Genomic DNA, 24,632 nt, shown 5'->3' on the forward strand with positions numbered 1-24,632 from the left:
ACACACTGAAGACCAAAGAATTTCGCTCGACACGCATCACGTGATGTCAAACCAGTTTATTTCATTGGTTAGAAATGTGCCTGTGGAAAGAAATTCTCACGAACCACACTGCATGGTTCTCACATTGAGCAAATTAAACAAACTTTCTTGATGTAGAATCTAGTTTTGAATTACGAATTTGTTGCACATACCAGTAAAGCAACTTCAATAAGGAGGTGGGACTAAAAATGTAAAAAAATCTGCCAGATCCGTGAGGCAATGCCGAGCACGCAACATTGTGTTTATCTCCCTTCCTTGGAGAATCTGCGCCGATTCTTCAACAGACTTGCTCCTTTCAAAATATATTGTGCAACGGGACACCAGTATGGACAATTACTTTATTCTGTATAAAATAGGCCCCTGTTTCCAAAATGAATAATAAATACGTATCACCACGTATGTGTGAATCGATTTTTCAAAACCATTCAAGCGTGCTTTCTTTCACGTACTGACGGAGTTTCAACTTCGAGATTTGTCGATGAGGCAGAATGATCTGACAAGATGTAAATCATTTTTTTATTCTATAGACAGAGAAAAATGTTATAGATTGATTGTTTGTCAAACAATAGGCATGATCACATTCAGTCGGACACTGGTATTGACTGACGGATTTTCTTCCATCGAAGGAAATGATTTAAGCGTCCCTGACAACGGATGGGGAGAAGTCTTTGTTGGAATGCGTGCTATCTTGAATGGACTTTATTTGCACCACTGTCGATTTCCGCAATCTCGAATCCTCGTAAACTTTGCACTGTTTTGTCGCGTCAGTGGAATGGTTTCATGAACGTGCAGACATCTTCCTGCAACTCAAAAATCCAGAAACTGCGTGATCATGTTCCGGTACCGATTCTGGTTTGCATTACGCGATTGTGTGTGGGCGTGCGCGCGCGTGTGCTTGTGCACGTGTCCACGCTGTTTTAAAAGATTTTTTAAGCTGGTATACGTGCTTTGTAGGCCACGTTCTCTGGCCTGGAAGGCTTCAGGTTTCTGCTAAAGACCCGAATGTCTTATGTTATTGGCTCTCCGGCAGAGGTCGTATATTGCCATTCATAATAATAGTTTTGCTTTATTTTCAGTTTACGTATTTTGCTATTTGGTTTTGCGCGCATGTCAGGATCAGGATCAGGATTTGGGGCGTTGTTTTATACAACTTATTTTGCTCTTTGGTTTTGCGCGCATGTCAGGATCAGGATCAGGATTTGGGGCGTTGTTTTATACAACTTAGCGATTTTTGGCTTTTTATGCCCCTTCAGATTTACTTCTTTATATTGTTGGTCAGGTCGTTGACTAGCTCAGTCATTATATCCATCAAAGTCATATTTTGTTTTTGTCAATAACTCGTGTTTATCTATGAGGTTCTTAAAAGTATATACTTGGTGCACATTTTATATTGTTTGTTAATTTGCCCCAATAATTTGTTACTCTGTTACTAAATGTAAACTTTCTGAGATTTGTTCTGGAATACTGTTTAAATATTTTGTCTGTGCTTGTTTCTTGTAGTGTCTACCTTTGGAGAACAAAAAAAGCATGCTTTGTTTACATCATCAAACCCATTTAATTTTCACTGTCTGTCACTTTTGACTACACACGGAAGCTCATGTGGGTTGTCCACGACCCATATCGCTGTCACTTTTGACTACAAACAGAAGCTTATGTGGGTCGTCCACGACCCATACCTTTTAAAGAGACAAAAACCTGTATATTCCTCCAAAGCTTGTGTGGGTCGTGCACGACCCATACTTTGTAAAGAGACAAAAACCTGTATATTCTTCCAAAACTTATAACAAAATATAGAAAAGGAAAACATATCATAACGTGTAGAGAAAGGTGGAAGTGGCGTTTCTAAGAAGGGAAGGACTGGGGCCTGGGAGTGGGGCGGGATGGGTATGAGACTTTGAAAACCACTTCTCATCACTAGTTGCAATTAAACCTTTGAATTCCTACTCTTAAAGGTAGGTCGTGCTGAAACGGCTTTTTGGGTAGGTGAGCACGCCTTTTCGTTCCCATGAACCACAGTGAGGACTACACGACCATCACAGTCGTCCGTGTTGAAAATCCATTTTAATCTCTTTAATGTATTACAGTTTTTTCGTTTTTTGCATAAGTGCCCTGCAGGGAGGAGATTCTGAATTTGTAAGAAAAATTTTGTGGTCGGATGATGATTAGCTTGTGCACATTAGTGCTGCATGTCTACGCTCACGAGATACCTGCGAAGGTTAGTCATCTTCTTGTGTCTGTATAAGTCCCCTCTACTCTTCTTGCTTGATATTGTGATGGTATTGTAGTTTTATATCTCTCTCTCGAATGATCAATCTTTCAGCTATAGGGCTTGGCTCCTTTGGTGATGCCCTTTTTATGCTTGGACTGCTTTATTTGCGTGGTACCTCATACAGTGTTTCCATTCCAGGGGACTAACTAGTTTTGTTACGTGCAAAGGTTCTTTGGAATGTTTTAATTCCATCATCTGTTCCTTTGTTTTCTTATTTTTATGTTGTCAAAAGGTAGATTTTGTGATGTGCATGAGTCTTTCTCCTCTCATTGAAACTTTTTTCTCTCGATTTCTTATGTATCTTGCCTGGTTTGTTTCTCCATGACTTGTACATTTTTAGCATCAAGTATAGCATTCCATTAAGCTCAGACCCTAGTCGTCCCTAACCAGTTCTGCATTCCCGCTTGAATTTGGTTCTTCATAGAGGAAGGATGCTGCCATAACCAAGGGTAGTGGCTTGGACTCATGACATCTCTATGTTGTTGGAAGAGTTTCTGAGTTTTTTCATGGCCCATTTCCTGTTGCTGTCTTCGTAAGCCGGCTTGCGGTGGGTTTGCATGTAATGCTTTCTGCTTTAGAGTAACAGTACATTTCTTTATTCATTCTTTTTTTTTAAAATTTAACTCATTTGTTGTTTGTGCGTAGGTTGTTGATCTGGTGATGTGTAGATTGCTGAGTATCCTTTTCTTGTTGTCTTTGAAAAGTTATAGAATGCCAGGCACTACACCACAAAGACCACAGTGGTGAAGCTTCCTGCATTCTTTGGCTGCGAGTGAGGTATCGCAGACTCCAGGCAGCAAGTCATCAGCGTGGAGGCTCTGGAGACATGCTTGAGATCTTCTCAGCGATGTCGTCGATGAAGATGAGGAAAAGTGTAGGGAAATGACTCCTCCTTGCGGCACACCTTGCTGTAGAGTGACCCGATGGCTGATTTTCCCGTCGAGTTTTACCCTTGCCCTGCGGTGTTGGAGGAAATCCTGGATCCAGCGGTACATCTTCCCTTCCACTTTCTTGTTGAGGAGCTTCAGGAAGTCCTGCCTTCCAGACCTTGTCGAAGGCCTTGGTTAGGTCCACGAAGACTGCAAGCACCTTCTTCTTTTCTTGAAAGGCAGTCTCTATCTCCTGTGCAAGGTACACCAGCTGGTCTTCGGTGCTGCGGTTTTTCCTGTAGGCTGATTGGGTATTGCTGAGCAGGTGGTTTTCTTCAAGGTGTTTCAGGAGTCGAGTGTTCACCATCCTTTCCATCACCTTGCCCAGACAACTCAGGAGGCTGATTGGTCGATAGCTGGACTTCTTAGTCTTATCCTTCTGCTTCTTTCTGATGGGGACGATGATGGCTTCTCTCCACTGGTCTGGAAGTTTCCCTGTGTCCCAGGACTGGTTGATGATCAAGAGAAGCTTCTGTCTGGCTACAGGTCCCAGGTTCTTGATCATGTCATTCGGGATGCCGTCTTTCCCAGGGGCTTTCTTTCAGGCTTCCCCCTAGCTGTGTGTTGACTGTTCTGGAGGTGAGTGTGTTGACTGTTCGCGACTCACCTCCAGAACAGTCAACACACAGCTAGGGGGAAGCGACCATCTGCCAGTCATCCTCAGCATTTCCAGCATAGGATGCACCCAGCACAGAATGGAACCCAGCTGGAACTTCAAACGAGCTAACTGGACTCTCTTCAAAGGAAAAGCAGACAACCTCTGCCAAGACATCAGTACCTCCAACAACCTCAACAACAATGTCAACCTTTTCAGCGATGCACTGCTGCGAGCAGCAAAGCAGTCCATCCCAAGAGGGAAACGCAGAAACTACAAGCCCTACTGGAGTGACACTCTGAAACAGCTCCATGCAGACCTAGACTCCGCCAGAGAAACCATGGAGCAGAGCCCCACTCCTGACAACATCCGGGAATACAACACCATCAAAGAAACCTTCCAACAGCAGAAGAGAACAGAGATACAGAGGAGCTGGAATGAGAAGACCAGCAGTCTCAACATGGAGAAGGACACCGGCAAGTTGTGGAACCTGACCAAGCTTCTGAACGAAGACACGGGCACCAGACACAGCAGAACTGTCATTGAGGAAAATGGCAAGCACCACGCGGGCAAGCAGGCAGCCAACATCCTTGCAGATTTTTACAGAGAGGGCAGCACCACAACACTCCCTGAAGCCCGAGTGCAGGAAGTCCAGAGGGAGATCAAGGAGAAGCTGAAACAGCAGAACCCGAGTCAGTCCATGATGACAGCCTTCTCCATGGCCGAACTCAGTGCAGCCATCAGGAAACTGAAAAGGAAAACATATCATAACAACTGATTACACACACATGCGCTCGCACACGCACACACAGACACACAAACACATACACTCAGAAGAAACACATGCTCACGCATTCACACACACACACACACACACACACACACACACACACTCACACACACACGCACACACACACAACTGATCACACACACAAACGCATAACACCACATGCACATACATACAAACCCTACTTATGCACACAGAGATAGATAGAGAGAGTGAGACACAGACAGACAGACAGACAGACAGCGAGACACAGAGAGAGAGATGACTCATAGCATCCTATACACGCACAATCAAAGATACTCAGTCACACAGGTACATGCTGTTAGAGAAAGGGATGGAAAGGGGTTATAGCTGAAGACAGGCGAAAGGGACGGGGCAGGGAGGGGGGCAGGGGAGGGGGTAGTGGGGTAGTGAGACTATTGAAAGTAAAACTTCTTTACTTTCCTTCACTAATTGCAAATTAAACCTTCTGAAATCACTATTAAAAAGGTATGAGTCGTGCATGACCCACACAAGCTTTTGGGAGGTGACCACGTTTTTTCCTCTTTAAAAAGCATGGGTCATACACGACCACACAAGTGTCCGTGTGTAGTTAAAATGCCACCTTTAATTACTCATTAACTAATTAATGAATTTTTTTCATTTTTTGGCAAAAGTTGGCCTCTTAGGTGTAGGAAGCATTTCTGAAATTTCGTAGAAAAATATTAAGAATCGGATCAGATATTTGCGTTTTTGTACCCTTCTGGTCGTGTACGACCCACGATAGCCAGCGAAGGTTAATATTTTGTATGTCTGTATCAAGTCCCCTCTTACTCTTCTTGCTTTAAGTGATGGTAGTTGTAAATACTTTAATCTTTCTTGATATGAATAATCTTTTATGTTATAGACCAGCTTTGTTGCTCTTCTTTGAGCCCTTTCTATGGCTTGTGACTGCTTTATTTGCGTTGGGTACCATACAGTGTTTCCATATTCTAGGATAGGTCTAACTAATGTTTTATATAACCGTAAGAAAGTAACCTTATCTATAAATGTAAATGCTCTTTTTATTATTCCAATCATTCTGTTCGCTTTGTTTATACTATTTGTTGTATGTTTGTCAAATGATAAATTTTTGTCAGATGTGACACCTAAGTCTTTTTCCTCATCACATTTTGATACTTTTATTTCTTTGTCTCCGATTTTCATTATGTATTCTTTCTCTGGGTTTGATTTCCCAATATGAAGTACTTTACATTTTTTAGCATTAAAATATAGATTCCATACATACATAGGCTCAGATCCCTAGTTCAGTCCCACTACCCAAAGTTCTTCATTCCCCTTCTGAAATTTCAGCAGTAATCTTTCAAATAAGGAATGGTACTGCTGCCATGTTAAACAAAGGGTATGTGGTTGGACTATGAGCTTCCTTTGTTGTGGAAGTTTCTGAGTTTATTTCTCTGTTCCCCTTATTTCCCTGTGTGCTAGCTGTTGTGAAGCACAGGCAGCGGTGGTTTGAATTATATGCCTTTTGTCTTTTGAAGAGTAACAGTACATTTACTTTATTCAAAATTTCTCTTCTTTTTGTAAAATTCACCCACAGTTTTGTTGTTTGTGCGTGCGTGTTTGTTTGTTTGTGTGTGTGTGTGTTTGTGTATTCCTTTTCTTTTTTTCTTTAAAAAAAAAAAAAAGTTATATAGAATGCAGTATGCACTACACACACAAAGAACCAACAGTGGTGAAAGACATGTCCCTGAAAAAAATCTTTTGAACATATTGCATTGATGGATGAACGGATAAACAATGCAGACTGGAGTTGTGCCTGTGTCTCTATATGTCACACTATGTGTTTTTTTGTCTGTGTCACTGACCTCAGAAGACCCCTGGGTTCCAAGTGGACATAAAATTATTCTCAGTTCTTTCTCAGACTCCTTCATCTGGTAAAGGCTTGATCTGCAAATCACATTTATGTAAAGGTCAGGCATCTGCTCCCCAACAGCAGAAGTGGTTTAGCATATATGGATCAGTCCACATCCTTTGACATGTTCTTGAAACTGAAATTGTTGAAGTTTCAGGTTTACACTTCACTTCAAGCCTGCTTTTTGCTCCTTGATTATCTGACACTTTTCTCCCATCACAGTCTTTTTTTTTCTTCTTCTTCTTCTTCTTTTTTTTCATTTGTTTTGTTCATGCTGACAACTTTAGACCATCAATTAAAGCATAATTCATACAGACCAATGCATTCTGAAAAGCATACAATGATACCAAAAGTGCTATACATCCATGTCAATAGTAATATCTGGTCAGTGTAAAAATATAGAGAATATATTAAACCACTCTTTCTACAGATAACTTTTTCTGATAAGTATCATTAATTTAATCAGAGTTGATTTGTGAAGGGTAGTCAAGACAATGAAATTTGCATGATTGCTTCTAAAGAGTGAAATGTGTTTTCAGGGCATGGTGTTTCACTGTTCCTCCTTGAAATTAAAGCAGACTTGGACTTTTTAAGCACTCCAGTCATGCCATTAGAAATGAATCTTCAGATTTGAATGGCTTTTGATCTTTATTGTCCATGGTCAGCAATTAACATTTGTTCCAATTTTTAATTTTTACATTGTAAATAGAATATAATAGAATAGAATATGTCTTTATTACCAAGTGTACCGGGGTCACAAGGAATACTGGTGGGGGGGTGGGGGGGGGGGGATAGTACATAGCAAGGTACGAATATAAATAAAAAATCATACACAAACACACAGTAGAAATTAGGATACATACAAGTGCATATCATTTTTTATCAATATAAAAACTTGTGCATATTCACACATTCACGCACTGCACAGATTTTGCTGAACTCAAGCAAAGCCCATAGCAGAGCACATACTTGTCATCCAATCCAATGCGTAAAGATGGCATATAATCATGGTATCTGTTTTGAACTGTTTATGAGACTCCAGGAAACTTATTTCTTGTTTATATCCCAATTCAGTTCCATGCACACTTAGCCCATTCAGCAGTCAGTCACGCTCACCCCACAGCAAAGGCAACATCAGGGCTCTCAAACCACAGCAAAAGCACAACCCACAAGAATCATAAAATTTCAACAAATGTAATCACAGTAATCCATGCCAACAAGTGCAGCTGAAATACAGTCCGTGCTTGCAACAGAAAATTCAACATTAAAGTTAGCCAACATTACCACATAACTTATTTTATAAAGCCAGAATATAACCTGTTTGCACATCCCTTCCATACAATTCATCAGTTCAGTTCAGTTCAGTTACTCAAGGAGGTGTCACTGCCTTCAGAAAAACCCATATATATGCAACACCATATCTACTAGGCAGATGCCTGGCCAGCCTTGAAACCCAATGCACTTAGGACTTGAGGGAAAACAATAACTAAAACAAAATATGATAAACAAAAATAATTAAATAAATAAAAGACAAAAATAATAATGATAATCATTAATAAAATAAATGAATGAACAAAGAAAGAAAAAATTAGTAAATATAAAAAGGATTTTTTTTTCTTTTTCTTTTTTTTTTTTTTTAAAGAGAGAGCAGCAGTTCCATGCTGAGTACATTATCATGAAAAATATGCCATTTGCAAATGGAAGGAGGAAGAAATTATTAGAACAGAATTTCTAAAAGGTGTTGCCTTTTGGATACAAAATGAGTGAGATCCCATGTGCAGCATCCATGTATCTGCAAACAAACACACAGCAACAAAAGTGTTTTCTTTGCTGGCACAAATCTGTCAACAAAACAAAATAACACACACACACACACACACACACACACACACACACACACACACACACACACATCTTGACTGTGATAAACAAACAACTCTCCCCCAGAAAGGGGGTGGGGAGGGGAGACAAGGGTTAGGGACAAGTAGGGGAGGGGGAGTGCTTTCCAAGAAGAAAGCAGACTCAATTTCTTGTAAAAGAAACTCTTGAATAAGAGAGAGATTTGTACAGTATACATCTGTCAAATAAATAAATATTATGGTAATTCTCACTGTACAAAATGTGTCAATGGTACATCATATGTATACAACACACAAAAAAGATATTACTTTTTATTTACAGGTAATGATCATAATACTGCCATGAACAACTGTCAAAAAGCCAAAGATAAAATCACACACACACACACACACACACACACACACACATCTACAAAATACATGAAATATAGCAAACAAAGAGTGTTATACAATCTCTTTACATTTCCCCTGTTGCAGTGCCCAGAACATACAGTCCAGGGACTAATAATTTTTTTTTTTTTTAAAGAGGTTTATCAGAAACCAAAACAACAAGTACAGAAAACTATTAATTGGTTCTTATGTATATCCGTAAAATATTCTACAACACACACACATACAAAAAAACAAACAAACAAAACAAAACAAACATACGCAGTAATGCATGCGTGCAAATGAGATAAACTATTACTTAAAAATATGCATGAATGCAAGTTTCTACAGGCGCAAGTATGCATTTGAGTACATGCGTGTGTGTGTGTGCACATGAATACCAATGCATATGTATTAGTGTGTATTTTGAGTTGAAGACAGTTCAGATTTTTGGGGCGTTTTTTGTTGTTTTTCTGCTTTCTTGTTGTTTGTTGTTGTTGTTTTTTTAGGGGGGGGGGGGGGGGAATGTTGTTTAGTTTTATTTAAGAGCACCTGTGTGTTGGTATGCCACACTTCATTTTCTCTTCCTTGCATACAGCCGTAAGTAACATTTGCCCACCTTGCTTTTGTGTAAAACTTTCCAAACTGTCAAAACTTATATTAAAGAGTATCACAATAACTGAATGAAACAATAAAATCATCACTTATATTTCATGAACATGTACGGATTAAAGAAATAATGGAATAGTGGAATGATAAATGATGAGATGTTAGTAAATAAGTAATGCTAATATTTTATCCTCAACACAAAAGCACTATTAGACTATATACATATTACATTCAAACTTTAAAAAAAATTTAATCTAATTATTTTTCTTCTGAAATTAAAGTAATAATGGATTTTTGAACATATTTTTCAATTCTTTCATCAATAATTCTTCAGGCTGGCACTTTTCATACACATTATCAGCTGTTAAGCATATGCAACATGCAAATACATCTCTTATTGTTAATGATTATCATGTTGTCAGCTGAAAGGATGATACAAATTTATTAGCGGACTTTGTTTTCACTAAGTCAGAAGAACGAAGACACCTATCAATTCAAGAGAGAAAATCGAGAAAGAGAGTCTGAGATCTTAACAGAAAGAGGCCCTGTATGGAAGCAGAACTATTCACGTATAACATGTCCTTGAAGGAACACTGAAACTGATAAATCCCTTCACCATTTGAATCCAACAAATTTAGTCACCAATTTCACTGTAAAGATGGATTAAAAGAAAACAAAAACAACTGCCCTCCTTGGGGAGAGTACATCACCAAAGTGCAGTGCCACCACTTTTTTCTTTTTCTTCTTTTTTTGTGCTACATGCAACTGTACTTGTTTTACTATCAAGGTAGATTTTTCTCCAGAATACTGCCAGGAACAACCCTTTTATTGCTGTGGGTTCTTTTAAATGTATGCTGCATGCAGGACCTATCTTTAACATTTCATCCCAGTCTTTATAAGAACAATTACATTTAACAGACTCAGGGGGGAAAATATATACTTTTTCTGTATGATCTGTTTTAAACATAACCATTCTGCAATTGACCGATTGTGAGCAACTTTCAAAATGAAGTCTCCAAAAAAAACAAAAAAAAATTTCTTTCCATCTTTCTTTTCTTTCAATGATTCTATAACTGAGCAGCTCTTTCAAAGAACTCTAAAACTTAATGCTTTCTTTCCTACTTTTTTTTGTTTTTGTTTAACAACATATCAGCTGTTAAGGATCTCTTTCGAAAAACAATCAAAAACAATACTTTCTTTCCTTTTTTTAAGAACAATTTTTAAAAAATACTCTTTCCTTTTTTTTTTCTTCTATTCACATATATATATAAAAGAAAAGAATTCCCCACAATTCCCATCCATACGAAAAACACACGCACACACACATCATTCATGCAAACAATACAATGTACAGGTTGCAAACAATACTGTTAATGTGTGATCATGTCCCATTCCGACAGTCTGCCCACACTGTTCTCTCCTCCATAGTACATAACTCTTGCAAGGAGGACTGCTCAAAATGGAAGTCATAGCTGTATTTCTGCCAGTCAAAGCGAGCAGTCTCCAGATTCAGCTTGCTCAGTATGCTCTGAAGCCGGTCTTTTTCTAAAAGCTTGGGGTTTATCTGAAACGGAACACCAACGACAGCTGGGTGACAGGTGATGCCCTGAAGATAATCGTGTGCGTCCGGTGATGACACACAGTCCATGTCAAGGTGACCAGAACTTGCACTGTCTCCCCCTGTTCTCTCAGCATCTTGGCCATTCACCTGAAAAATAAAGGCAGAAAAGGCATATTTTTGACAGTTCTTTGAAAGAGCTCCTCAGATGCAGTAAAGTGCGAAACTGCTGAAAGAAAAAGAAAAGGAGGAAAGAAAGTACTACTTCTGAGACTTCTTTGTAAATGCGCCTCACCTACTGAACATTTCAACAGTTTCTTTGAGGAATGAATGATGAAAATATATATAAACAACACAGTTCATCTTCTGAGACATAAGCATTATGGCAAACCCAAATGGATAACTCCTGCTCACACAACCACAAGGGAAAGCAGCTGATTGCACAATAGTAAACTGTTGTTTCACATTTTTAGCAAAGAAACCCTTCCCCTCACCCCCAAATACATGCATACCGACACACACTGAAGCTTGGACACACACGCACATACACACAAACACCTACACACACAATGTACACAGATATCATTTAACACGACACCATAATTATAAACAGTCCTTCTCAAGAAATAATACATATCTTACCTGTATCACTCAAACTACTTGCTTGTCATTTTTAGCCTTTATAATTTCCTATCCAACCTCAGAGTCACTAACAAACTGGCTTCATTTTATCTTATAATTTTGTAAACATCAGATATGTACATAAATAATTAAATAAATATAATGACTTTGAAATATTTTTTCTTCCCTCCCACCATGTCACTTTCTGTTTACTACAGTCGATGTCTCCAAATGCACACAGATACACCAGCCTTAAGTGCTTCCCCAGCTAAATATTGAAATTTATCCCCATGAGGTACTACCATTTGACAAACAAATAACACAGTTTACCAGAAGTGAGTCTTAAACATTGTGTATGACTGTTTTATTAAAAACAAAGAAAGCATCACTGAATTATAAATAGAAAGACAGAATGGTGGAAAAGACTTATCTGAACAAGTGTGTGACTGTCTGTATCGCTGTCTCAGACAGTGTATGTGTGTGTGTGTGTCTGTCTCTCTGTTTGTCTTTCCCAGTCTGTTTGTGTCTGTATATATATGGCTTTGTCTGTATGTTCTAAATATTACCATAACAATAACTAGACGATGTAATGGCAATGAACAGTGTACCATGCTGAGTTCTAAACATGACATGTTTGTATCAACCTACCTTTTCGGGAGTGGATGGGAACACCATTGTCTCACTGCCCTCATTCTCGCCAATCAGAACAAAGCCTTCATCGTCAGAGGCACTGCAGCTATTTCTCAAAGACTGCTGTTTTTCAGGAGGCTGGCTGTAGTCCCCCCCAGCATACAGTCCTCGTTTCAGGCGTGTGAACATGGAATTCAGTTGCTCCATTGTGATTCTGTGTCATAAAGACTTGCATTAAATAAATCATTTTCATAAGAATATTCTTAGCTGCAAAGATGATGTGTCCTGCTAAAAACTGCATTCAATGGTATAGATATATAAATTATAATGATCAATTAATAAAATACTATAATATAGACATATATATTATCACAAATTACTATAAATATATACATATATATATATATATATATATACACACATACAATATATATAACAATCAAAATATGAAATAATAATATTGTCTTCCAACAAATGCATGAAGTGATGAAGTTTTGTAACATTAACTACTGTTGTGAAACTGCTGGCGTTTTGTAATTTTATAACAAATCAACAATGATACTTGATAGCATTGTCAGCTCAGTTAACATTATCATTAATGTGATATCAGTGACCTCTATTTTCAAACTTGCACACACTTGATAACACACACACACACACACACACACACACACACACAGTGACTTCATGTCTCCACAACTTTTAGATGCAGAGTGGCACACACATTTTTCTCTTAAATCAGACCATCACTGGTTTTGGACACAGTTAACATGGGTTATGTTGAACTTGGAAGCGCTCTCTCTCTCTCTCTCTCTCTCTCTCTCTCTTCATACATGCACACAGAACCAGAAGACAGAGAAATTAGACAGTTATAAATCATAATCTTAATAAAGAGGATGATCGGAACACACACACATGCACACACACACACAGAGAAAAAAATATAAGACAAATATGACAAAATTAGATGGAGATTACTATGAGCATTGCATTATGCCCTAGTAAGGTTTTTTATGTTTTGTTTTTCCAAAGCCCTGGTAGTAAACTTTGGCTTAAACAGTAAATGGTCCTCATGATAAACTCTAGAGACTGACGTCACTGACTTCAGTGAATGGGACAGATGGTTGAGACATAATCAGTAAATCACACACTTCTTTTGGTGTTAGTTAGCTCTCAAACATTTCACCTAAGGAGTGTGAAATAAACAAAATGTCAGTCAAAAGCTTTTATCACGAGGACTTTTTAAACTTTTGTCCAACTTTTACACAAAAAAAAAAAAAAAAAAAAAAAAAAAAAAATTCACATGACTTTTTTTGTATTTAAGCCTTATGTCTAACTATTTTTAGAAGCCCTAGCTTCCATGATTGTTTTGTGCTTACATTAGTAGTATTACTGTTAGTTGGGTTTTTTTCTTTTTTTTTGTCAGTACACACACACACACACACACACACACAAAATATATATATATATATGTGTGTGTGTGTGTGTGTGTGTCAATAGGTACATATATTCATATTGTCTATTGTGTATATCTCATCAATGGTCTTCAATGTTCAAAAATAAGACTTAAAATGGATTTAACTTTTTTACGGGAAGAATAAAATAATGACTGATGTTGTCTTATATTTATTCCTAACTAAAAATATAGCGATACTTAAATTACAAATGCATAAAAACAATTTTCAAAACATTTGAAACTGAATGGTATTTGTATCAACTTTGATGAAGTTTGACTTGTATTTATATAATCATAATGTTGTAACTAGCAGTAGACAGATACCTTACTGCTATGTTGGTAAAAATGTACCGACAAGTAGAACAGAGACTTCAACTACCCAAAATATGATTGGGTAAAAGGAAACACTGCAACCAGAGAAGACCATGCAGCAGTTAAATTCCTCAAAGCAACCAAGGATGCCTTCCTCATACAACACCAACTGACGCCCACCAGACATAAAGAGGGACAGCGACCGACTTTGGATGATTTAGTTTTCACCAACTGAGAAGACATGGTCATAGGCATCGAAGAAACAGCAGCTCTCGGAAAGAGTGACCATGCCTCCCTACTGGTCAACCTCGCCCTTGCACAGCGCCAGGCACCACAACAGCAACACTACAACTACAACAGGGCAGACTACACAGGAATGCGCTCACACCTCAAAGACATCAATTGGGAGGAAAAACTTCAGGACGTGAATGTTGAAGAGGCATGGCAATCCTTCATGGCAGAGATTGACGCAGCCACGAGACGATATGTGCCTAAATCAAAAGCTGCATCAGGAGACAGGAAAAAGTGGTTGGATGGAGGAACGCTCACCTTGGTGCAAAAAAAGCATAAAATGTACAGAAGGTGGATATCAACCAGGGACGGCCAAGACTATCAAGCATATGTAAAGGCGAGAAACAAAGCAGCAAGAGAATGCCGAAAGGCAAAAATCCAGCTAGAAAAGACAGTTGCGGAACAGGCCAAGAAAAACCCGAAATCATTTTGATCTTACGTGAAAGCAAAAATCAGCACAAGGACAGGAATATCTGACCTAAAAAGAGAAGATGGCACCAAGACCAAAACTGACGACGAAAAGGCCCTGGTACTCAACGACTTCTTCCAAAGAGTTTTCAAAGAGGAACTAGAGGGAGAACTGCCAGAAGCCCCAAAATATGAGTTTAGCCGCACCTTGGCAGACACTGAAATCCAAGAAGATGATGTCAAAAAGCTCCTCACTAAGCTTAAACAAGTTAAAGTCAGGAAAGCAGCTGGACCAGATGGTATCCCCACTATCCTGTTGGCGGAAACAGCCGACGCCCTAGCACTACCTATCAGCACCATCTTCAGGAAATTGCTGAATGAAGGACACCTCCCAAGCATATGGAAAAAAGCCGAAGTTATTCCAATCTTCAAGAAAGGGAACCGAACTTCAGCAAATAACTACCGACCTGTCAGCTTGACAAGCATACTCTGCAAGACCATGGAGACACTCATCAGAAACAAAATAATGGAACACATGCAAACGAACAACCTCATATGCAAATAACAACATGGCTTCATCCCAGGACGCTTCTCTGTAACACAACTCCTGGACACACTGGATTGCTGGACGGAAACCCTAGACAGAGGTGGCTCCATCGACGCAAAATACATGGACTTCCGCAAGGCGTGTGATTCTGTTCCCCACTGCAGACTGATACTCAAAACGAAGGCCCATGGCATCGAGGTAAAAGTGCTGCAATAGTCAGAAGCATTTCTCAGTGGCCGCAACACAGCAGGTGTTTGTCAATGGCAGCAAATCAGAAGAGGCACGAGTCACAAGTGGAATCCCTCAAGGCAGCGTCTTAGGCCCCATACTCTTCATCATCTACATCAACGACCTGGCACACCAGGTACAGAGTGGGTCCAAATCTCTGCGGATGACACCAAGCTATTTGCCCAGAGCAATGAGCAAAATGCCCGAGAGACCCTCCAGGAAGATTTGGACAGACTGCACCAGTGGTCAGTAGCCTGGCTACTGAACTTCCACTCAGAAAAATGCTGTGTCCTGAAACTAGGCCACTCAGAGATCAACCAGACCTACTTCATGAAGAGCAAGGACCCAAGCAACAGCAAGCATGCCCTGACAACCACCAAAGCGGAGAAAGATCTTGGGGTAGTAGTGGACAGCCAACTGACCTTTAAGGACCATGTGTCACAGTCAACATCTAAGGCCAACAGAATCCAGGGCGTTATACGGAGATCCTTTGACCATCTCACCAAGCATACCTTCATCCAACTCTACAAAGCACTCGTGAGACCGGTCTTGGAGTATGGCCACTCAGTCTGGCAGCCATCCCAGAAAACCCTCCAATGAGAGATAGAAGACGTTCAACCAGAGCCACAAAACTCATTGGCAAACTGGAGGGCAAACCATACCCAGAACGCCTGTCAACCCTCAAGCTGCCAAGCCTGGAACACCTCTACAAGTACATCACTGGCCTCTACCACACAAGCCGACCCAACTTCGAGCTGCATGACAGATGCAACACCAGAGACCACAGCGAGCCTTGTAAAGCACATATCCCGCCTTAACGTTCTGGGTCAATACTTTTCCGAAAGAGTGGTGTCGGTTTGGAACAGCCTACCAGAGTCAGTAGTGTCCGCTCCCAGCATGAACGCATTTAAAAACAGACTTGACGCCCATTGGGCCAACCACTCAGCACTGTACAACCCGGACTGCAATCAGTAGACCTTGCAAGTGCAAGCAGCTGTGGATATGGCCAACATATCGACTGGTGAACTGACCTGCAACCACAGGTCTCAAACACCGACAACATCAAGTATCAAGTAAGTATATTTTGTCCGTCTGCATTACAACACTCGCTGTAAATTTGTAATCAGTTTAAATTATGATCGTACTCACACAAATAAAGGAGGAAATCCTGTCCTGGAATATATATCAATGCCAAATTATCCAGAAAACATTTTAAAATCTTGCATCATTTACACAGCGAACATAGTCATATATCTTGCTATGAAGCACACGTACACTTATTGACAATTATTGGTCATGCACTGATTCAGCTTCCGATGAAGAACGAAACCGGAAGAGCATTCTGGTTGTATCGAAAATTATCGTTCTTGAACGTTCTCGATTTCCGTAGTATCAGTCGCTCAAGGAAGTGTCACTGCGTTCGGACAAATCCATATACGCTACACCACATCTGCTAAGCGGATGCCTGACCAGCAGCGTAACCAAACGCGCTTAGTCAGGCCTTGAGAAAAAAAGCAAAAAAAAAAAAAAAAGGAAATAAGAAACAGAAATAAAGATGAAACAAAATAAAAACAAAAGAATAAATAGATACATAAGTAAATTTTTTTTTTTAAATGAGTAAGATAAAATCAATAAAATGAAATATAATGAAATAGAATAAAATTCAAAACAAAAAAAAAAAAGAATAAAAAGACAATAATGGTAAATAAACAAGTAAATAAATGTAAAACATACACACACACACACACACACACACACACATGCATGCACAACAGATATGCAACAAACATGCAGTTTCACAGATATGAAAGCACAAACAAAAGTGCACAGGCCCAAATACGTATTTAAACGTACACGAGCCCCGACAAACACACACACACACACACACCATCTCCCAAATTACCCTGCCCCCCCACCCCCTCTTCCTCTCCCCCCACCCTCCCCCTTCCCCACACAAGCATTTCTAGGCTTCGTATCGCAGCTTCCATCGCACACACACTTAAGCAAATGCACACATGTATGTGCTCGCACGTGCACAGAGCTCTCCTGACACGTGTACACTTACACACTCGCGCACGCACACACGCACACACACACAGTCTGGCTCTGCGACTAAACTATTACTGTCGTCAGTAAGGGGCACAGCAGGTGGTGTCCTAAGTCCGTTAAATCATAACAGGCACTACTGAACACCACCAAAATGACCATCAGCAGCAGTGCAGGATCTCCTCTGGTGTGTGGCCTCCTGGCGATCTAATATCAATAGTTCCCTGTGGGCTACCGATGCTGGGACTGAGACAGACGAACACAGGTTTGGGTGTGTACAGGGGACTCAGAATGAGAGGTGTAGGAGTAATGCTACTGAAATGGTGCAGATGATGGGACAGCAAGGGCATCCAGGAGTCATGACCTGGGTGCAGCCTGAGTGTTAGGAGTTAAGGGCGGAAACACTTGACTGAGGGGGGCTTCTTGTCTGAAGACCTTGTATTGTCCAGCTCTCCCAAGAGTTTCTTATCACTACTTTCATGCCTGTGGAGAGTGGTGTGAAAGGCTTTAGTGCTGGCAGTTTCCACTTTAAGGAAGCCATTCATTCAGTCTAGCTCTGCAAATAAGGGAACATTGTTGTCACTAAGAGGATTACATAATACTTTTCTGCATGTGTTGAACCAGAATAGAGATCAATGACCATTGCCACAGTGGTTTACTTAGCAGCAGTGCAGGGTCTCCTCTGGTAGTGTAGCCGCCCAAAAGGCTGCCTAACTTCGATAGCTCCCTGTGGACTGCCGGCAATGGAACTGTCAGAAGCAGCCCGGGTGCAACAGCTGTGTATGGGGAATTTGTGATTAAGGTAATACCAATGAAATGGCACAGACAAGACAGCAAAAAACAAACAAAAAGAAAAAAAAGTGGCTGATGAGGCTTCCTATGGAATAGCATTCTATAATAGGATGCTTAAAGTTAAATGGTTTAAGGTACCATAGCCTTTTATGGCTATCAGAACAGTAAATTCATATTCAGTCTAGAGCTGAGCATAGGAAGGCGGAGCCAAATCCTCTCCTTCCACGGTTTTAACCTTCCCCAACCTTAGTCAGGCACCCATTCACACCTGGGTGGAGTGAGGAAAATCGGAGTAAAATACCTTTCCTAAGAACGCAACACCACTCATGTTTAAATGGGGTCTCGGACTCTGATTACTGGTGAACACTGGATCATAAGTCCGATGTCTAACTGATTCTGCCACAGCACCTCCTACAGTCACGTAGTTGATGGGGGAAAAGTGTGACAGCAATCACCCTACAGTGGGGTGGATTTACAGCTGACTTGTCTCTGTCCTGTGGCCAGAATGAAGGCTCATCCCTCACTTTGGTGATGACGCCCCAAATTTTGTGTGGCATATGTCAGTGATTAGCTGACCTTTCCTCTTTATAGGACTTGTTTCTCAATATTCATTATTCTTCTGGAAACGGTAACAAATCAAAGATCAACTGATGAAACTGTTGAAATGGTTCAGTGCTCTTGTTATAATTTGATTTGCTGGCTTTCAAGAATCAACAGTACAATTGGTTTCTTTTTTTTTTTTTTCTTTTTTTTTAGCCTTTCATGATGATTGCTGGTTCCTCAGATCCAAGGATCATTTAGAAGATGGTCCTTGTGACAAGCCCTGTGGTATCTGTGCAGGCCAATTGTTGAGCAACACACCCCTGGCACACAGAGGGCATGGAAATCTGTGGGTAGGAGTGCTCTGGGCAACCAATGTTTCCCTCTGTCTGGACTCTTCACTTGGTAGTTGATCTCCAGCTGTCTCTGTCTTGAGTGATGTTTTCCAAGCCCTTTTCAGGAATGCCAGCAGCATTGTTCTTTTTTTTCTTCTCCTTTTTAACATTGATAACCATTTAAAAGCAAACTACTCCAAATGAAGTTTAAAATGTGGTTCATGTCACTGGCAACAAATTAAGCAGCAGAACCACTCCCCAAAAAGTCCAATGACCAAACTTTCTCCATCCTGCACACACTCACACACACACACACACACACACACACCACACACACACATCCACACATACGCACATGTTTGCGCACTGCACACACACACACACACACAAACGCACACACACACACGGATTATTAAGTGCATAGCAAAATATTTTATTTCATCACACAAAACAATTTCAATCCAATTATTCAAATAATTTTTGCATGCTAAACTGAACACAAAATTTCATATATCCTTCCCACCTTCTTTTTTTCAACAAAAGGTTTACTGAAGTGGAAAGTAAATGTGTCACATACATACATGCACCAGTAAACTGTCTGTGTGAGCTAATGACAAATCATGAAACACATTCTGAATGAAGATCATCCACAACGTGTGATCAAGATAACAAAGATATCAATGACAAATACAAGTGATATCATTATCCTTCTTCTTGTTTTCAAGACAACAGAATTTTCTTCCCCCTGATTTGTTCTGATGCACACTGTTGCTTTTTCTAACACACACAACCTATAAACATGAAAAACATCTTGCCCAACACACCTCACCAGAAACACGACAAAACCATTATTTTCTTATACACACAACCAGCATCATGAAAAACATGTCTTCCTTACACACTTAACCAGAAACATAAAAAAACATCTCTTTCTTACACATAACCAGGAACATGGAAAACATCTTATCCTTGCACACATAAAAGAAAAATGGGAAACATCGTTTCATTACACATATGACCAGAAACTAAATAAATAAATAAATAAATAAAAAACCAAAAAAATTTTCCGTAGATACCTAACCAGTAACATGAAAAACATCTTTTCCCAACACACATAACCAGACACACAAAAAATATTTTTTCCTTACATAATCAGAAACATGAAAAAGAGTACTCTTACACAAATAACCACAAACATACACACAAAAAAACTATATTCTCCTTACACACATAATCACAAACATTAAAACCACCAATTGACTGCAACCTTATGCATTTAGTGATTTATCTCAACACATATGCAGACACATTCCATTCAGACACTTTTTCTCACCCAAGAGTGAGAAGCATCCCAAAGACATGGTACTGAGTGGGCTCACATCCTGACAACAGAAAACCTGGACAAGGAGAATCTCGTAAGCCTTAACTCTCTCCATACGAACGGCGAAAGAGACCAACTACCACCATCAAAATATTACAAGCGGAAGGCTCTTACACTGAAGAGGTGAATGTTGACAAAGAATACCACAATTCTGACGACGGAAGCTAAAGGTTGGATCATTGAGACACCCACTGGACATCCGAGGGGTCTGTGTAGAGGAGAAGAGAGGACTGGCCGTACTGAGTGAGTTAAAGACACACTGGGGTCCCACAATGTGATCAAACAAAACTCCAGACCGTTTGCAAACTGGACTGAAAATTTTCCATTCCAAACACAGAACCAAACTGAATCAAAAACATCATCTGACGAAGAAACAGATCAGCGGGTATCCCTGTGTTTATGTTCAATCTTCACCACATCTTTTCTTGTTGTTTTTAAAACTGTTTTCTACAGGCACTAAACTCTTCACTGAATCGTACTGACTGATCAAGTGTTTTATCAAAATTCTGAAACTTTTCCAGAAACTCAAGAACTATATTTTTCCAAACTCAACAACTTTTTCCCCCCCAAGAGTTTTCCAGCCCTGGATATGGCTCTCTCATTTTTTACAGACTTTTCCAGGCTTCCATCACTCTGACCAAACCCAAGACAAATGACAGGCATCTTTCTACAGGCCTACCTTGTCATGACACACCATTATGGTGACACATTGGGATGCATACTTAAAAAGAAAGAAAAAAAAAGGAACAAATGTAAGATTTACATGAGGCAGACATCATATATTATCATTAAATTCTGAATCCAACATGACATTCCTGATTTTCAGACATTCTCAACAGCCACTCATTTTTGAGACCTGCTCATGGGCAGATCCATGAACTCTGCACTGACACCCCATTCCCTGAGCCCTTCATACTCATCCCTCCTCTCCTCTCACCATACTTGATCAGTATATTGAGTGAAGTGTTGGCCTAGTGGTAATGCACCTGCCTAGAAAGCGAGAGAATCTGAGCACACTGGTTCGAATGCCACAGTCGCCAGTATTTTCTCCCCCTCCACTAGGCCTTGAGTGGTGGTCTGGACACCAGTCCTTCAGAAGAGATAGTAAACCGAGGTCCTGTGTGCAGCATGCACTCAGCATGTTAAAGAACCCATGGCAACAAAAGGGTTGTCCCAGGCAAAATTCTGTAGAAAAATCCATTTCAATAGGAAAACAAATAAAAGTGCAGGCAGAAAAAAATACAAAAAAAATGGCAGCATTCTCTGTGTAGTCACGCACTCTGCCTGGGGAGAGCAGCCCGAATTTCATGCAGAGAGATCTGTTGTGACAAAAAGAGCAACACACCACAATACTCTTGTATTCATCCACACTGAAGTGTCAAGAAATGGGGGGACTGCACTTGCAGAGCAGCCTGAAGAGAGCTGAACACAGAGATATGAAGAAGGTGCTGAGGGAGCTCTTTCAAGCGGAAGACCAGAGAAAGAGCCAACAGACTGAATGATATAGGTATATACTAACCCAAAGGTGTTGTGATAAATTACAAATGATAGCAGATTTACAATTACTTTCTTTGATTTTTTGGTATGTCATTCAACACTACAGAACTTAAAAAAAGTGTGTGTGTGTGTGTGTGTGTGTGTGTGTGTGGACATGCATTTACAAATGCATAAGCACCATCTTATCCCCCCATCACTTGACCAGTCAACACACAGTTTTACCTGGGTGAGTCTTCATTTCAGAAACTGGGACAACTGGAATGCATTACTTACACATTTCATCCATCCGTGAGCATCAGACACAGACTGCAGCTATACATGCAAAAACCGAGACAATGTGATAACACATAATGAAGATCATGACAAACTCAACGGCAGAAAAACTCTTGCTCTTACACACAAGGGAGAAAGAACACCAAAGACTGTGACGTCAAACTTCCCCAGCCCACAGAGGGTGGGGACAGGTAATAGCACCAAAGGAGACAGTGACACACCCTTCACTCACACAGCCGGAATTAAGGTCAGAGGGGCTCCACCGCTTCGCTTCCAAAGCAGTGGAAAGAATCAAGTGGATTCAATTGTTTTTCAGTTCACTTGGTAAAGCTGACACAGGCATGTATGTATATATATGTGTGTGTGTGTATATATACATATATAGATATAAAGATGTCAAACTGAAATGCATGAATACCTACCCATTTGTGTTATTTCAAACCCACCAAAAAGTTAACCGTCACACAGTAGCAGTCAATCAAAATTGGCCAATCCACATGTGGAAAAAAGGATTTTTCCCCCTCAAGAATTCTTCAGTTTTCTGTCCCTGCATTTCTGTTGCCCATATGATCATGAAACAAATCTTTCATCATCACCATCATTCTGGCACGGAGTCAACAGTTCCCCAATTTCGAGTCAGCGGGGAGCTCCATAACAGAACAGTCACATCTGATAAATGCTTTTAAAGTTACAAGTCAGTTAACACACAACAATCCATACTCCACAGGTTTTCTCTTTTCAAGACTTGACATCACAGCCAAACTGCATATTTCTCAACAACAGTTCTAACATGTTACACGATCTGAGAAATCCCTGGGTTGGTTTGTTAAGAAAATGCATAAAACAAAAAACAGGAAACAACACACACACACACAAAATTAAATTAAAAAATAATAATAATAATAATCAGGAGAAAAAAGAAATTTTCACAGCAGCACACCACTCTCTACCCATCCTCAAACCTCTAACGCTAGGTGCCCAGGGTCTGGGAGGGACGGGAAGGTTTAGGAATGACATCAGCTGCTGCAAACAGAAAGGAAAAATAATAATACGCAAGAAAAAAGAAGAAGAAATTCGCACAGCTGCACACCACCCTGTCCCTCCTCAAACAGGGCCCCAGGAGTCAAGGGAGGGGATGGGGTCAGGAATGAGATCAGCTGTTCCAAACAGACGACACGCAGGCACTGAGGCCAGCAGTGTTGATGTGTTGGACCAGCCACTCCCGGTCTGTACACAGGCGCCGCCACCTGTGACGATGCTGCTACTGCCGCTGCTGCCAGAACTGTGAATGTACCACCACCAGTGTCCAGGGGACAGTGGGACAGATGTGTTCAGTCAGTGGGGTCGATGGTCATGCACTTACACGTGCACCCCGTCACAGGGCAGTCCCCATGATCTCTGAAAAATAAGCTACACATGAGTTCTTTTGAAAAAAAAAAAAGGTGAATGGGTGTGTAATGGGTGGGAGAGAGAGAGAGAAAATGTGGGTGAGTTAGTGAGTATTAGAGTTTGTGTGTGTGTGTGAATGTCTGTTACAGACAGAGAGTGTCAGTGCATTTGTGTGAGTGAGAGAGAGAGAGAGAGTGTGTGTGAGAGAGAGAGAGAGAGAGAAAGAGATGGAGAGAGAGAGAGAAAAAAAAGTGAGAGAGAGTGTGTGTGTATAAATGCATCTCCAAAAACAGAATTTTCTTTGGCCAAAAAATTCTGTCACACTTTCTTCCTTGTGGCATATGTGCTAGCATCTCCTTTCATGGGCAAACTATGACAAACATGCTGATTCTGATTAAAAGGCAAAGGTCACAATCCTTTAGCAGACAAACAGACATTCCTGAAATGTTTGACCTGTAGATTTCAGCCATGATATGCATGCAGCCAGCAGATTGTTAACAACATAAACTGAGCTCACCTCCAACCACTTATCATTAAGACACAAAACAACTTTTCAACCCACAACAGTTCCAGTGTGGAAGTTATTCTAGTTAACTCTACTTTCATTTTCTTTTTTGCTCTGCTTTAAGGACTGAATCACAGCCAGCAGGTTTTTCATGTTCAGGGTTTGCCCTGTAAAGAAACAACAGTACATACCGGTACATGAAAAGGCTAATACGCAACAACAACAACCACCAAAAAACCATAGAACTTCCTTCTCCTTTTTCAAAAAAAAGTTTCTATCAAGCAGTACACAGACCCTTCTTGATATTCCTAATGGTTTAGAATCCTATCAGAGCTGGGTTTGTTCAGCCTGGGGCTCTCTACTTCCTAGAGCCGAGTGTGCTGCGGGCTCAAACTGGAAGGCTGGGACCACACAGTGTGCTATGGGCTCACATAGGAAGACTGGGAACACACAGTGTGCTATGGGCTCACATA

At 40.3% G+C, this 24,632-nt stretch overlaps 3 protein-coding genes across 5 annotated transcripts in view; all 3 read right to left on the reverse strand.

Moving 5' to 3' along the window:
- LOC143298207 (protein FAM117B-like) overlaps positions 1-60 on the reverse strand; it is a 24,597-nt gene extending 24,537 nt beyond the window's left edge. The window contains exon 1 of the mRNA XM_076610999.1: positions 1-60. This exon is cut by the window's left edge and continues 394 nt beyond it. The gene's annotated coding sequence lies outside the window, so the exon portion shown is untranslated.
- A 10,433-nt stretch (positions 61-10,493) lies between these two features.
- Positions 10,494-16,723, reverse strand: LOC143298266 (uncharacterized). 2 transcript variants are annotated; one of them, XM_076611088.1, is made up of 3 exons: positions 16,677-16,723; positions 12,178-12,373; positions 10,494-11,058 (listed from the first exon to the last, which is right to left on the reverse strand). In XM_076611088.1, exons 2-3 carry the CDS (start codon positions 12,364-12,366, stop codon positions 10,732-10,734), a joined length of 516 nt encoding a protein of 171 aa, XP_076467203.1. In that variant the 5' UTR covers positions 12,367-12,373; positions 16,677-16,723; the 3' UTR covers positions 10,494-10,731. The 2 variants fall into 2 exon arrangements, with proteins under 2 accessions (XP_076467203.1, XP_076467198.1); XM_076611083.1 differs by having other exon boundaries at positions 16,551-16,717.
- Positions 16,724-19,529: 2,806 nt separating this feature from the next.
- The window catches only part of LOC143298278 (GATOR2 complex protein MIOS-like), a 50,823-nt gene continuing 45,720 nt past the window's right edge, over positions 19,530-24,632 (reverse strand). For both annotated transcript variants that reach the window (XM_076611099.1, XM_076611106.1), the window contains exon 28: positions 19,530-23,663. In XM_076611099.1, coding sequence (XP_076467214.1) covers positions 23,597-23,663 — 67 coding nt within the window. In that variant the 3' untranslated portion in view covers positions 19,530-23,596. The remainder of the gene's footprint in view (positions 23,664-24,632) is intronic.

Source organism: Babylonia areolata, chromosome 2 (genome assembly GCF_041734735.1).
Source record: "Babylonia areolata isolate BAREFJ2019XMU chromosome 2, ASM4173473v1, whole genome shotgun sequence".
In the NCBI taxonomy this organism is placed as follows: Eukaryota; Metazoa; Mollusca; class Gastropoda; order Neogastropoda; family Buccinidae; genus Babylonia; species Babylonia areolata.

Excerpts from the sequence above, each read along its gene's own strand:
- LOC143298266 (XM_076611088.1), bottom strand. The coding sequence starts at position 12,366 with ATGGAGCAACTGAATTCCATGTTCACACGCCTGAAACGAGGACTGTAT. Across the intron at positions 11,059-12,177 it reads TCCCATCCACTCCCGAAAAG|GTGAATGGCCAAGATGCTGA; the intron begins GTAGGTTGATAC and ends TTTATTTTTCAG.